Here is a 15849-nt window from a genome sequence, read left to right as displayed (position 1 = left end):
TCCCCTTCCTTTCTCATTGGGGTTGTGCACAAAGCTCAGATCACCAGACCTCTGCTTCCCTCCCTGTCCCTGTGTCCCTTCCTCCCCGTGGGCTCTGCTGGTAACTGTGAGAGCCTTTCTCCCTGATGAGTGCATTGCATTGGCTTGGGAAGCCCCCCAGTTGCACTGCTCTCGCCTGGCTGCGTGGCCCCATGGGATGAGAGGCAGGGCCAGATCTGCAAGAGGATGCTCTGAAAGCTGGACAGAGGGATTTGGGGCACAGGGAAAGGCATGTGGAGGGCTGCAGGGTGTGTGGGGAGTCACACGGAGGGGCTTTGGGTGCCCAGAAGCACAGGCTTTTTTTCCTGAAAGCCATTCCAGGAAAGCCCATGGGGAGCCCTGGGGAGCAGGGAGAGTCCCTTGGGGGGCTCTGGACCCACTGAGGCTCATGCTTGGGGTACAGGAAGACTCAGGGAGGGCTCCAAGGTGCATGGGAAGGCAAAAGGAGAGCTTTGAGGTCCAGTAGACATGCTCAGAGGACTTCAGTACCTCAAAAGGCACAGAGTGAGTAGCGCTCAAGTAGAACGTGGAGAGCTCTGGGCTATTGAAAAGGGAACCGTGGGGCTCAGGTACGCAGCACAAGGCAGGCAGTGGCTCTTGGGGTGCAACAAAAGCCACCTTTAGGTCATGCAAGGTCTGCACCACCCTGCGAGGCTCCTCCAGAGGAACAGAGAAGTAGAGCTGAGGCCACAGAGCTCTCAGCAGAGAAATCTGATGGTTCCTAGGGGAAAAGCAGCAGGTTCTGCCCCACTTGTGGCTATCCCGCTCTTTGGAAGTGTTTCCCTTGGCATCAGCTCCTACAAGGGTGTCAGAGCAGAGCTGCAGAGGCAGAACCAGCAGCTGGGGGAGTCATGGCAACTCCTTCCCTGCGCTGGTTTCCTCATGGGAATTGTGCCCTGGTGGGGGTGGGTGTATTGTTCCCAAGATTCCATTTTCCCCATTTGATTCCTGCAGCAGGCGCTGTCAGACGGCTTCACTGGGAGGGTTCAGACCTCTCGGGGTGATGCAAGTCCCTGGCAGCGCGGGCGGAGGCTGCCTCTCACCAGCCTCTTCCTCACGGCTTTGCCTCTGGGTTAACGCTGGCGTCACGTCTGGAGCAGGCGAGCGGCGGCACGGGGCAGAGCGAGGATGCGCCCGGTGCCAGCCGGAGTCTGGAGAATGAGGCATGGCTCCTGAGGGGGTGGAAAGCCGTGAGGAAGTGCACCCATCCCTCCCCTTGCATCGCACGAGGGTTGTGAGTCCTGGGGACGGGAAGCAGCTCCTGCGGATAGAATCACAGAATCAACCGGGTTGGGAAAGACCTTTAAGCTGCTCCAGTCCAACCCAGCCCTGCCAAGGCCACCCCTAACCCATGGCACTGAGGCCTCGTCTCCACGCTGTGTGAACACTTGCAGGGACGGTGCCTGCAGCCCTGCCCTGGGCAGCCTGTTCCAATGCCTGAGCACCCTCTGGGGAAGGAATTGTTCCTCAGCTCCAGCCTAAAATGCAACAGGAAAGCCCACGTGGCAAAAGGCAGCCACCTGCTTCTCCACCACCCACCTCTTCCTTTTTGTCCCCTTCCTCCTCGTAAGTGTAAATATTAATACAGTCTAGTTTGCTTGGATGCTCTGGGTGATTTGTTATGGATATGGATTTGTCCCATGCTGGTGCTGGCTCAGCCCTGGGTTCTTCTAGAGCGGCTGTGGGGCTGTGTGCCTCAGTTTGCCCATGGACAATCATAATCATGGAATGGTTTGGGTTGGAAGGGACCTTAAAGCTCATTCAGCTCCAACCCCTGCCACAGGCAGGGACCCCTTCCGCTGGAGCAGCTTGCTCCAAGCCCCTGTGTCCAACCTGCCCTTGAACACTGCCAGGGATGGGGCAGCCACAGCTTCTCTGGGCACCCTGTGCCAGCGCCTCAGCACCCTCACAGGGAAGAGCTTCTGCCTTATCTCCAACCTGAACTTCCCCTGTTCTGGTTTGAATCCCTCACCCCTTGTCCTATCGCTCCAGTCCCTGATAAAGGTCCGTCTCCAGCATCCTTGCAGCCCCATTCAGACACTGGAAGCTGCTCTGAGGTCTCCACGCAGCTTCTCCTCTCCAGGCTGAACAGCCCCAACTTTCTCAGCCTGGCTCCATGCAGGAGCTGCTCCAGTCCCTGCTCATCCTCATGGCCTCCTCTTCACTTGCTCCAACAGCTCCACGTCCTTGTGCTGAGGACCCCAGCACTGCACGCAGAGCTGCAGCGGTGATCTCGCAGAGCAGAGGGGCAGGATCACACAGGGGGGTTCTGTGCTGCTGCAGTACCTGTGCCCGGTGCTGGCAGGGGACAGAAGTGCCCTCACTGCCCGTACTCAGCTCTGTGCAGCTCCCCCAGGCCCTGAAGGGCCAAACCCTCCCTCGGTCCCCGCTGGTTGCTGCTGTGTCCGCCCGCGCTGGCGGGGTCGGAGCGGGACCCGCGGTGCTGGTGGCCATGGGGCTTGGGGGGTCCCACACGGTCACTGTGTGCTTGGGGGGGTCTCACACGGTCACTGTGTGCTTTGGGGGGTCTCACACGGTCTTTGTGTGCTTGGGGGGTTCCACATGGTCACTGTGTGCTTGGGGGGTCCCACATGGTCACTGTGTGCTTGGGGGTCCCACATGGTCACTGTGTGCTTGGGGGTCCCACATGGTCACTGTGTGCTTGGGGGGTCCCACATGGTCACTGTGTGCTTTGGGGGGTCTCACACGGTCTTTGTGTGCTTGGGGGGTTCCACATGGTCACTGTGTGCTTGGGGGGTCCCACATGGTCACTGTGTGCTTGGGGGTCCCACATGGTCACTGTGTGCTTGGGGGTCCCACATGGTCACTGTGTGCTTGGGGGTCCCACATGGTCACTGTGCTTGGGGGGGTCCCATACAGTCCCTGGGAGGTCCCACATGGTCACTGCGTGCTTGGGGGGGTCCCATATGGTCCCTGGAAGGTCCCACACGGTCACTGTGTGCTCGGGGGGTCCCACACGGTCACTGTGTGCTTGGGGGGGTCCCACATGGTCACTGTGTGTGTATCGCACTCAGGTTAGTGGTCACTGTGTGTGTATCGCACTCAGGTTAGTGGGTGCCATGTGGCTCCCCCCCCTCTGGCTGTGGGGGAGTGCTGGGGTGTGTAGTGTGGGGCGTGGAGCCGGTCCCATGGGGCAGGCAGGGCTGCGTGTCCCCAGCCTCACGCTCTCTCCCTCTGCCTGTGTGGACGCACAGCCCAGCGTGCAGGTCTGCAGGCACTGGACGCCCTGCTCCACTGTGGGTGCCCAAGGTCCCGCTGGCACGGCGCTGGGTGATGTCCCCGTGTGCCACCAGCCCCGGCACCACTGTGGATGGGCACAAACACGAGGGGGATCCAAATTCAGCCCCAGGCTCTGAAGCGCAGGGCTTGCAGCGGGACCGGGGCATGGGGCATCCCTTCTGAGTATGCCACATCCCTGGCAGTGCCCAAGGCCAGGTTGGACACAGGGGCTTGGAGCAAACTGCTCCAGTGGAAGGGGTCCTTGCCCGTGGCAGGGGTTGGAGCTGGAGGAGCTTTAAGGGCCCTTCCAACCCAAACCATGGAATCTGGGATTCTATGGTATTTCCATGCCACATGCCTTCGCCTCATGGCTGGGCGGGAGGCCTCCCCCCTCCACCCTTTCCTCCCCTTTCCTAGCCCTTGGGAAGCAGATGGAGCGAATTCCTGGGGCTGTGGGCTGGTTGACATTCCTCAGCTCAAGCCTGTGCCCAAACTTGCAGAAAATAGTTGCTTTTTTCCCCTCCTTTTCTCCCTTCTCCCCTTTTCCCTGTGGAGCTGGGTGCTCCTGCCGCACGCCCGTGCTGCCACGGCGGGGCTGTGTCCTTTGTACCACCAACTGCATGGCTGTCGTGGAGCGTGTGGTCTGCTCCTGCTGTCCTCTCCCACCTCGGCACGGATCTGCGTGGGCTCGGAGGTGTTGAAGGCGGCTTCTTTTGAGGGGGTGTGCGTGGGTTGAATGCGAGCGTGGGCGCTGTGAGCAGCGGCTCTGTGTGTGTGTTGGAGGGGGGCCCTCAGCCCGCTCCATGTGCTCATGGGAGCTGTGTGCTTGTCCCCATCCGCGGGTCAGGGGGTGCCCATTGCAGAGCCCTCACCCTGCCTTGTCCTGCCCGCAGGCCACCGCTGCTGCCCACGGACACAGGCATGGCGGCTGCCGCAGCCCCAACCGGCGCCGTGGGGGGACTGCTGGCGGCAGCCGAGCCCAGGGCCAGCTGAGGACGGGCCTCCCCGGGCCGTCGTTGTTGCCGGCGGCTTCTGTCCCGTTTGGATCCTCCGTCGCGCCGGGCGCAGCTGCCTTTGGCCTCGCCGCCGTCATGAACGGGCTGTCCATCAGCCAGCTCTGCTGCCTCTTCTGCTGCCCGCCCTGCCCCAGCCGCATCGCCGCCAAGCTGGCCTTCCTGCCGCCGGAGCCCACCTACGCCGTGGTGCCCGAGCCGGAGCCCGTGGGCAGCACCAGCACCGGCTCCCTGCGAGGCGGAGCCGCGGGCCGCTGGAAGCTGCACCTGAAGGACCGGGCGGATTTCCAGTATTCCCAGCGGGAGCTGGACAACATCGAGGTGTTCGTCACCAAAAGCAGCCGAGGGAACCGGGTGGGCTGCATGTACGTCCGCTGCGTGCCAGGAGCCAGGTGAGTTGCCTGTGGACGTGCTGCCCGGCGCTGGTGCTGGGGTTTGACCCTGGCTGGTGAAGTGCTGGCAGGGCATGGTGCCATCCTGCCACTCCTCTCCTTCAGCTGGGTGCCACCTCCTTGCCCTGGCTTGACCCAGAGCCTCGCTGGCCCTGCCGCAGGGGTTTGGAGGCATCCTCTGCCAGCTCAGCTCCCAGGACCGGTCTGGCTTGTGGCAGCTGGGAATGGGGTTAAACCGGGAGCAGAGGCAAAGCCAGAGGCTGTAGTGATGCTGGGGCTTCCTGGGCTGTCTCACAGATTGCCCCCTGATATCATGTCAGTGACACAGTCATGGGATGGTTTATGTTGGAAGGGATCTTAAAGCTCATCCAGTTCTGACCTTCCACTGGAGCAGCTTGCTCCAAGCCCCTGTGTCCAACCTGCCCTTGAACACTGCCAGGGATGGGGCAGCCACAGCTTCTCTGGGCACCCTGTGCCAGCGCCTCAGCACCCTCACAGGGAAGAGCTTCTGCCTAAGAGCTCATCTCAGTCTCCCCTCTGGCAGGTTCAAGCCATTCCCCTTGTCCTGTCCCTACATCTCTTGTCCCAAGCCCCTCTCCAGCTTTCCTGCAGCCCCTTCAGGCACTGGAGCTGCTCTCAGGTCTCCCCTTCAGGAGCCTTCTCTTCTCCAGGCTGCCCCAGCCCAGCTCTCTCAGCCTGGCTCCAGCACAGAGCTGCTCCAGCCCTCACAGCATCTCCGTGGCCTCCAGCTGCTCCTTTTTATGTTCTTATAATGCTCCAGTTGTGAACTGAGCATCTGTGCCTCACCCCCTTGAATCTGTAAACTGGGAAGCTGGAGAGGGATGTGGGATGGAGACCTCCTTCCATCTGCTGGTGGCTGGGCACGAGGGGTTTGTTTGCAGACAGGAGGGGACTTGGCAGCTGCTCCCCACGCTGGTGGCACAGCTTGGGGGTTCAGGTGCAGAGGGAGGCCAGGTCCCCAAGCCTGCAGCACCCAGCTGAGCCCATGGCACTGGTATCCTCCCAGGAGCAACGCACCCTCCAAGGAATAGCATCTGCAGAGACCTCTGTGTGGGGGAACCCAGCCCGGATCTGCCCTCAGCTTGCCAAGGGCTTCAAACCCACCCAGTGGGCTTGGGGCGAGGGGGGGGTGGCTTTCATGGGGTTTGGAGACCTGTGTTATAGGAGGCCTCTGCAGGCTGCCTGGTTGGGGACATCCCCTGTCCCCCTCCCCATGCCACAGGTCCTTGGAGAGAGGAATCTGGCGTTGGGTTTGCTCTGCTTCCGCATCTGCCTGCCCATGGCGAGGCTCAGCGCTGGCCCCACTCCTAGCACAGGTTGCAGGGCTGGGGGGCGGATCCAGCCCTCCCAAACTCTCCAGGGGCATCAGGTCTCTCATTGTCCTGTCACCACCTTCCTGCTGGGGCATCCAGGCTGGGACATGGACCTCTCTGACCATCTGTGGGGGCTCAGCAGATCCCTGCAGAGCTGCGGAAGAGAGCCAAGCCTCCATCAATACACTATTAGTTGTAATTTTTAGGATGAACGTTGTTTTTCCTCTTATGGTGGATATTTCTTGTGCCTTGTCACTCCCACAATTCACTTCTCTCCCAGCGGCTGGTGTCTTGCCAGGCTCAGGAGAGGAGAAAAAAAATCACTGTCAGAATTCTTACTTGAAATCCCCATTGGGCAAACGGCCCCAAATCCTGAGCTTTTTACCAAAAATAGACTCCAAATCTTGAACAGAATCCTCCTGCCTTCAGGCTGCCTGTTCCTGCTGGGCCCCGGGTGGGGAGGAGGGTAGGGGTACCAGTGGTTGGATTGGGGGTGTTCTGAGAACCTTCGGTGGTGGCCAGAGAGGTGTCAGGGGTGTCCTGGGGTTCAATCTCTGAAGCAGATGTCCTGGCACATCTGTCCCTGAGCTCCTGGTGGGACCGGGCAGGGTCCATCGCTAACCCTCGCTGCCCATCTCTCCCTGCGCTGCAGGTACACGGTGCTCTTCTCTCACGGCAACGCCGTGGACCTGGGGCAGATGAGCAGCTTCTACATCGGGCTGGGCACCCGCATCAACTGCAACATCTTCTCCTACGACTACTCAGGCTACGGCGTGAGCACGGGCAAGCCCTCGGAGAGGAACCTCTACTCCGACATCGACGCCGCGTGGCAGGCGCTGCGGACGCGGTGAGCGGGGCAGGGGAAGCGGCCACGTTCCTGCTGCTGCCAGGAAAAGCCTGGGCTCCGCAGCCTGGAAAACAGGAAATCTCCCAGAAAGGGAACCCAGGCCGCTTGTCACGGGAAGGGGTGGCCGGAAAGCAGCTGCAGGGGAGCCCAGAGGGGCAGGGATGCTGCTGCAGTGGGGCTGGCACAAGCTGTGCTCCCCATCAGGCTGTTCCCAGGCTCTTCCCCTGGCTGTGCTCAGCCCTGGCTCCCCAACCAGGCTCAAGGTGCAGCGCTGAGATTGATTCTGCCTCCTCTGTCCTGCCTGTAACCGGGGCTGGTTCGCAGTGTGGCCCAGGCAATGGGGGCTGCCCATTGCAGGTGGGCTCCACAAACGCTTCTACTGGCAAGAGTGAGCCTTGACAACCCTCAGAACTCATCTGGCAGCTCAGCCCTGGCTGCTCCTTGGTCCTTCTGGGGGTGCAGGGGAGCTACTCTGTGCCCTGCTGTGAGGGGCTGGGGTAAGGCAGAGGGGACAGAGCCCCATTCGCCCACCCCAGGAAGCTTTGCAGGGTGCTGTGACCAGAGCAGGATGACACTCTGGGCTGTATCTCCCAGTGATGTGACACTGGTGCTTGGGTGCTGACCTGGTCCCTCCTCTCTCAGGTATGGGATCAGCCCAGAGAACATCATTTTATATGGCCAGAGCATCGGCACGGTGCCCACAGTGGATCTGGCATCCCGCTACGAGTGTGCTGCCATCGTGCTGCATTCACCGCTCACCTCTGGCATGAGAGTCGCCTTCCCTGAGACCAAGAAGACCTACTGGTTCGATGCCTTCCCCAAGTGAGTGGCCTGAGGAGAAGGGACAGGGGTCAGCTCTGCAGGGGCAGTGTCCACACCAGCTCTGTCCTGGACACCAGCCCTAGCCATGAGGGGTTATGGTGAAAACCATGGACCTGTCCCCTGTGGCAGGCTTGAACATACCCATTGCATCCTCTTGCTTTGTGTTGGTCCCCTCTGGGGCATTGTAACCCGCCGTGGGGTCACCATGCCCCAGCGTGAGGGCCGCATGTCCCCCTGATGGTGCCACCTCCTGGGCATCCTGTCCCAGTCTTTGCCTGCCTGCTTTGGGCCCCTTGTCAACTACCACAAGCCCCAGGGTTCCCTCTCTTCCCCCTTGGGCTTTTCCCCCTCTGCAGATGGCAGGGCAGTGGCAGGGAAAGGCAGCACTGAAGCAGGACAAGCTCAAGCTTCACCTCTCCCTTACAGCGGGGCCCAAGGGACAGTCCCTGAGCCGGAAGCTGTGGCTGAGAGCCCCCAGCCCACGCTCCACATCCCGATGGCCTCATGTGGCCTTTGGGGCCGTGCTGGGAACAGCTTCCACTCAAAGCCTGGCACGGCTGAGCTCGGAACGGGGAGGGTCTGTGCTCACGCTGTCCTGCAGCGGCCTCCATCGCGTCCCATGGGGCTGTTGTCACTGCTGTCTGGTCCTCATCTTTCACACTGGGTAGATCTTGTCCTGGAGCTCCTCCTTGGCAGAAGCTCCATGTCCCAGTGCTCTGGTGGGATCAAAGAGCACTTCCTGGTCCCTCTCCCCAAGGGGATGTGTTTTGGGAGGTAAGGGGGGGAAAGAGGAATGGGCGTGCCTTGATCCCTGTACTTACCCCCTCTCATCTCTTCCCCACCCACCTTCTTGGCAGCATTGAGAAGATCTCCAAAATCACCTCTCCCGTCCTCATCATCCACGGCACGGAGGACGAAGTCATCGACTTCTCTCACGGCCTGGCCCTCTTTGAACGCTGCCCCAAGGCTGTGGAGCCGCTGTGGGTGGACGGGGCCGGGCACAATGACATTGAACTCTACAGCCAGTACCTCGAGCGCCTTCGGAAATTCATCTCCCAGGAGCTGGCCAGCCAACGCAACTAGCCATGGGGTGGATGGGGGGGGCTCTCACTGTCCCTCCCCAGTCCCTTTTGCTGGAGGTGCAGTGAGTTTGTACAGCTTCAGCTGCAGGCTCAGGAGAGGGCAGGAGGCCCTGGAGTGGATGGTGCGTTCCCTCTTGGACACGAGCACAGCTCTGCTCCCTCCTGGTGGCACCACTGGCTGGGCTGGCAAGGGATGGCAGCTCCCTCCTTCCCCCTTCCTCAGAAAGATGAGAGCCCATCGGATGGCCTATCCTTGGCTTTGGACACGTCCTCATCCCCTCTCCTAAACCAGCGAACTCCTGAATCCCTCCTGGCTGCTCTGCTGCTCTGACTATAGCAATAAGGCGAGTTGGAGAGGGCCGGGGGGTCCGGCCCCCTCCCTGGCATCGCTGCAGGGTGGGATGGAGGACGTGGCAGTTCCTGCTCTGGACTGAGCTTTCCCAGTGGTGGCACTGGGGTGCCTGGTGTTCCCCCCGTGCCTGGGGCAGAGCCATATCCCCAAGGGGAGTTTGGGGACACACAGTGGAGGTGCCCCCCTGTCCCACACCCCCTCCAGCTTGGCTCTGCTCTGCCTTTTCAGAGCGCTCCCCATGTTCAGGTCATCCCTGGAAAACCTCCTCTGTACCCCTGGGAAATGGGGCGAGGGCACCAGGCACTGAATAAAGAGCAGAGGTTGAATGTTTTACACGTGTGTGCCCTTTCCCTGGGTATTCCTGAGCTGGCTTCCCTGGGCCCCAGCCCCTCGGGCTCTGGCCCCTTGGCTTTCCCATGGGCTGATGCCTCTGCTGAGTGGCCAGATGGGGATGGGTGTGGGATGGAGCCCATTTTCTTCCCTGTTGTCTCTTTGAATCAGGCTGTGGGGATGATGGGGGCCCGTTCCCCCATGATTTCCTGTCCTGTTTGATTAAGGGATCCCATGGGAGCAGAGGTTGTGGGTGGCATGGGGACATCCCTATGGCCTCCTGGTGTACCAGGGCCACTGGGGCAGGGGATGAAGGATGCTCCGGAGCTGCAGGGCAGTTCTGAGGGGAGCAGATCTTGGTGTTGACCTGCTCTGTGCCCAGCTCTGCTCCAGTTGTGATTCCTGGTGTGTGGGGGGTGCATCCCACTGTGTTTTGCCCCACAGAAGAGCAGAATGCTGGGGTTTGGGATCGGCGCCTGCTCGGAAATCACTCCAGGAAGAGCTCTTCCAAGTGTTCAGGTGTTTTCCTGCTCCCAGGATGTTCCTTGCCCCAACCCAAGGAGCAAAGCATCACTGCTCCTTCCCGCACCCACAGGGACCTTCATGGGGCTCCCAGGCACCAGTTACCCCTCCCTGTCCCCTCCCTGGTGCAAGGCCATGGGGCTGGTGGCTCATGTGAGGAGTGGTAATCTCCTTAGCTGGCTCTTAGTGGGGGGGGGGGGGTCAGGGGCCTTGTGGTGGGGCTCAGAGCACTCAAATGCACCCATTGCTTGGGATTGGGAGCTGGGGGGGCTGTGAGATGGGGAGCACAGGACCCCCACAACCTTCCCCTCCCCTTGGGACCGGGGCAGGCTGCTCCAGTGAAGGGGGATGGACCCTCCCTTGGTGCTGGGGCTCTGCATGAGCTAGAAGAGGATTTGGATGTTGGGGCCTTTGGTGGTCTCCCCCCTTCTCCGGGGGTCAGGAGCTGGGATGCGATGCCTGTCTTCTCCCTGAGCATCCCCCCACCCCTCCCCTCACTTCCCCAGCTCACCCCGTGCAGCTGCCGGGTGATTTTAGAGCCTTTCAGCTCGCGTGTGCTGGAAGCCAAAGCCACCGCGGTCACCCAGGCGGGCTCCCCGCTCAGCAGGGCTGGAGCAGCCCCCAGCACCCTAATCCCTGCACAGAGACGTGTTGTTTGCACCAGGGGTATTTTTATCCTCTTAGTGCTGCCTGTTTCCTGCCGACGACAGGCCATGCCTTGCCAGTGGGGCGGCTCAGGGCTGGTGCGTGGGTTCAGGGGGTGCTGGGGTGCTTTGAGGTTGGGTTTGTGGCGTCTCGGTTTGTGATCAAAGGTGAAAGGACAGAAATGCTCAGCCTGAGGGCTCACAGCTAGACCCAGCTCAGGTACATGGGAGCCCAGTGAGCCGGCTGCCCCCGCCGCGGCGGGGAGCCAGGGCTGTGATCCGTCATCCTTAGGGATCAGAGCTCTTAGGGTCTGGATCCTTTCCTGTTCCTGACTGAGGGGGCTCAGGCTCTGTCCTCACCCAGGCCCAAGCAGCTGGAGTGAGGAAGGAGAAGCACTAATCCGTACATGAGGTGCGGGCTCCCTGTAAAGCACGAGGACTTTTTGGGGCGCAGCATCCCCACCAGTGCTGCCAAACTGGTCCATGGCCATCAGGATGGTGCTTGTGTCCCCAGGGCTTGGGAGCACCAGGAGGAAATGGGGAAGGAAAGGAGCTGGGGATGGCCCTGGATGGGGTTTGGTGCCTGGCGGGGACTGGGGAAGGCAGAATCCAGCCTCAGTGTCCCCGAAGTCCCTCCATCAGCCAGAGCAGGCACAGGGCAGGCGGCAGCACAGGCAGCTCCTGCACCCATGACTGTGGCAGCAGGGACATGGCTGGGCTGCGGGTTGCATGCGTGTGCATGGATATCCATGTGTGGCTGTGGATAAGGGGACAACATCCTGGGCATCTCAGGAATCCCACAGTGGGAAGGCTGGGATCCCACTGCCGTGTGCCTTCAGCAGAGGTGCGATGCCAGCGCAGCCAGGCTGAACATGGGGACGTGGGGCTCACCAGCTGACTGCCCAAGAGGGGTTTAAGTCTCTTTGGGGCATAAATGAGGCTTTTGATGGCCAGGGCCTGCATGCCACAGTCATGAGACCCCATTCACAGGCCGAGCTCAGTCATGGGACCCAGAAAACTGCATTAAAGCATCTTAAGGAGCTTTTTTCCGAGCTCTGCTCTGGTTTTCCACGTGCTTGTCATATGAATGAGGACAGTATAAAAGGGCAGAGGGGAAGGATCCCATCAGTGGTCAGGCTGGGGAGAGGGCAGGGTGCTGGAGGAGGGATGCCAGGTGAGGGGCTCTGCATGGCACTGGCTAAGATGGAGGGAAGGGGACAAGGAGCCACAAGGAGAGGAGAGGAGAGGAGAGGATGCGCTGGCAGCAGGTGCGTGAAGCAGTGACCTAGGGCTGGTGTGGGGACACTGGGGACAGCTCTGGGGGAGCAGAGTCCGTTCTGTCCCTGCCCCTGGAGCAGCAGCGGCGCTGGAGCATCCCTGCTCTTCCCTGGTGAGAGGCAGCGAGTGTGGAGTCGTGATGTGGGGAGGTAGGAGCACGGGGGGGGCACCCAGCACCCTGCTCTGTGGCGGGGGGGGGACACACAGCGGTGGTGGGTGCCCAGCGGTCCCCAGAGGTCCCTGTGCTGGGGGTGGAGCTTGGAGCTGTGAGTGGGTAAGGGTGGGATGGACCCATCCAGCTTGCGCTGTGCACATACATGTGTGCACACACCACTTGCACACGGACACATGAGCACACACACGCAGGCCTGCACACGCATTCACATCCACATGTGCGCACACACACACACGCATGTGGATGTGCCTGCATGCGTGTGCACCACCGTGCTGCTCTTTTGGCTCTGCACTCCTCACCCCCATAGCGGGGGTTTCCATGTGCAGCCCCCCAGGGAAGCCAGCGCTGCCCCTGTGTGTGTCTCACTCGCACCCCACAGGTCCCAAACCATCGCCAGGACAGGAGAAGCAGCATCAGGGCTGCGGGGGAGCTCGATGGGCTGCACATGTGGGGCTGGCCGGAGACTCCCCAGCTCCCCCAACCCCTTCCCTCCCCTCCTCTGTTTCTCCTCTGCAGGAGCACTCGGCGGGAGGAGTGCGGGGCCGGCCCCTGCCCCTGTGAGCTTCCCTTTGTCATCCTATGCCTGAGCGATGCCTGGAGGCTGGGACGGTGAAGGGAGGCCCACGGGTGCCACAGCCCTGCGGCGACAACGCCCGGACAGGACATGCAGGACCATGCATATGGGGCAGGGGGATGAATTGTAGTGGGGCTGGAGCACCCTGGGGGGCTGGAGCATCCCTTTGGAAGGGCAGAGCATCCCCTTTGGGTGCACAAAGCATCCCCTGGGGGGGTGGAGCATCCTTCCCAGGCTGGGTGATACCCAGTGGGTAGGGACTGGGCAGTGTGGGATGCAGCAACCACGCCATTGCCCAGGGATGTGGATGGGGCAGTGGGGTGTCATGGAGCACCTCTGGCAATGGAGGGGCTGGGGAGGGAGCAGGATGCTGCAGCAGGGCCAGGGAGGATTCCCATATGGGCCATGGCAGGATACCTGAGGATCATGTACCAACCAGGATGGGATGCCAGGAGCATTGGGACAGGCCCATCCCTGTGAAGAGACAACCTGGCATGAGGACATCGGAGCAGCTCTGAGGAAGACAATGGGAAAACTCCCACATGGATGCAGATAAAATCTGAACCCCCCACTGAGGGGAGCAGAAACGTGCCCTGGAGGTGCTTTTATAGAGTCATGTAAACCAAGCGAGAGGCGAATGTCTGCAAGGAGGGAGGCTGCTGCTACATGAGCATCTCCATCCCGTTTCCTCTTTTTTGGCTCTTTTCCCCATCAAAACCTCAACCCAATACACCCTGCCACAGGTTTATCACAGGGTGGGGATCGTGGTGGGGAGGCAGGGACCCGCTTTGCCTGTGGCTGGGCCTGGGCTGAGGGGTGGGGATAAGGTTTTGGGGCCTCTCCAGAGGTTTGGGTGCCCCAGGGCTGGATCCATCCTCCTGCCCTGAGGCACAAGCCAGGAGCATCCCCTGTGGCAGGTCTGGAGCCATGTTTCTGGGCTGCATCCTTTGTTCAGTCCCAGTGTGCTGGTGAAGCCCACCACAGTGTGAGGTACCCAGGAAGGGGCTGTGGTGGTGGTGGGTGCAGCCCTGATGTAGGGACTGACTCTCCCAAGCCAGGAGAGGGGCACCCACCAGCACAGCCCTCGCTCCTGAGGGGTGCCCACATCCTTAGGGATGCTGGCACACATGCCTCTGTGCTGCCCTTTGTCCCATGTGAGGACCTGTGACAACCCTGCCCGAGGTTGTTCCCCTCCTTAAACCTCTCCTGTCTCCTTTAGCTGGGGCATTTGGCTGTTGGATGTGAGCCACGTTGGGGAGCAGAGCATCAGTCACAGCTCAGATCCACCCGGATGGGTGAATCTGGGGGGGACTGTTCTCAGAGGACCCCCACCTCGTGTGTGCAGGGACCCTCGGGACCACTTCCAGTGCTGCTAACCGGGAGCTGGTCTCAGTTACGGGAGCTGCCCTTCCCATATGGGGAAGTGAAAACCTGAACCCATTTCAGGCAGTTTTCCCATATGGGATCCTCCAGGTCTGGACAGAATTGAATGGTTTATATTATTTTATGTTATTTTGGTTTATTTTGCCAGCTTGGGAGTTGAGCGAAAGCGGGGTGAGAAGTACATGGAAGGGAAATGCTGTTATTCAGTGTGTGCCTGTGCACAGTCCTCTCCCTACAGCTGAAGTTATGTAAAACAGATTTATTTCCACCACAGAAATAAAAGTGCTTCCTTTTTTTTTGTGGGGGGAAACCAGCTTCTTGCTTTTCCAGTCCTTGGGGAAGGTAGGAGTGTGTGTAGGGATGCTCAGTGCAAGCCCTCCCCAGGTACCTACCTACTAAAGCACCTTGTGTCGGCTCTTGCTGGAGGAGCTGCTCATCTCCTGTGGGTCCTGCTTTAAGGTGTCCCAGGGCCAGCTGCTGCTTGTCCCAAACCCGACAGCACCGGGCATCAGTGTCCTGCTCACCCTGCCCTGCGTTTTGGCTGGGTGCAGTGCTGGGTTCCTCTCCTGATGTCCTCAGCTCCTGGACTCAATGGGCAGCAGCATCACCCTGCTGTGATGCCGTGGAAATAAAGGGGTTTGTCTTTTGGTTTTGCCACGAACCACGGCTTCTGTAAACCTTCCCTTGGCCTCTCTCAGGGCACAGCACAGCTCCTTCTGTGCCTTTCTCTGCATCGTCCAGCTGACTCCCTGCACTGCCCTATCTCCCATCTCTCCTTTCACAAGGGATGAGGCTTTCCCGGATGACTCCTTCCCTCTGGACTGGAGCTTCTGGCTCCACATCATGGGATTTCTCCTCCAAAGGGCTGGCTCACTTGCTGGCCTCCCCAGCCTGCTGAAGGTGGAGAATCCCTGCCCTGGAAGCTCAAGGTAGAGGCAGTGCCGGGTGGTACCCAGGAGCTGCAGATGCCTCTTGCCTGCATGACCCCCTCCCTGGCCAGCTCCACATCGAACTGCTGCTACCATGTGCCTAAGTTTCCCCAGTGGTAAATACGAGTGTGGTGACTGCCTGAAGAATCATGGAATGGGTTGGGGTGAAAGGACCTTAAAGCTCTTCCAGTCCCAACCCCTGCCATGGGCAGGGACCCCTTCCACTGGAGCAGCTTGCTCCAAGCCCCTGTGTCCAACCTGCCCTTGAACACTGCCAGAGATGGGGCAGCCACAGCTTCTCTGGGCACCCTGTGCCAGCGCCTCAGCACCCTCACAGGGAAGAGCTTCTGCCTTATCTCCAACCTGAACTTCCCCTGTTTCAGTCTGAACCCATCACCCCTTGTCCTACCGCTCCAGTCCCTGATGAAGAGTGATTCAGAGAAAACTCCAGAACAAACTCACCAACAAAGGTTTCAAGCAGGCATTCTTTATGGAGACATGGGAGATAGCTCCTCCTAACGTGTGTCATGCAGGCCATCCTTACACGGTCACTGGGCATACTGCATCACTTTCCAGACGGTTTCCGGCACGCACACAAAAGTGGGATGGCGGTCTTTAAGGGTCGTTTACTTTTCCCACCAATCTTCATAACCAGCTTAATTAACATTACAGACATAGCAACCTTCCTGTCCTTCTACTTATCAGTTAAACTGCGCCCACCTTGGACATCTGCTAGGCCCACGTACTCCCCATCCCCAGGTCCCGTTCTTCTATTCTGCTTTTCATGCACTTTTTGTACTAAGATCCTAAGGACCTAAAACTATGTCATCTACCTTCAAGCACCACAGCTATTTTCCATTCCAGAGCCATCAAACTTAACGTTACTTAGAACT

The 15849-nt window shown here is 60.1% G+C and overlaps 1 protein-coding gene across 1 annotated transcript; it reads left to right on the top strand.

Moving 5' to 3' along the window:
* Positions 1-4167: 4167 nt before the first annotated feature.
* Positions 4168-9454, top strand: ABHD17A (abhydrolase domain containing 17A, depalmitoylase). Its single transcript, XM_057424541.1, has 4 exons — positions 4168-4684; positions 6671-6865; positions 7508-7687; positions 8545-9454. Exons 1-4 carry the CDS (start codon positions 4371-4373, stop codon positions 8768-8770), a joined length of 915 nt encoding a protein of 304 aa, XP_057280524.1. The 5' UTR covers positions 4168-4370; the 3' UTR covers positions 8771-9454.
* Positions 9455-15849: the final 6395 nt, after the last annotated feature.

This window comes from Pezoporus wallicus, unplaced genomic scaffold, assembly GCF_028554395.1.
Source record: "Pezoporus wallicus isolate ANWC-B61680 ecotype Strahan unplaced genomic scaffold, APGP_CSIRO_Pwel_v1 contig_8376, whole genome shotgun sequence".
Taxonomy (NCBI): Eukaryota; Metazoa; Chordata; class Aves; order Psittaciformes; family Psittacidae; genus Pezoporus; species Pezoporus wallicus.
This window is presented reverse-complemented; position numbering and strand designations above follow the sequence as displayed.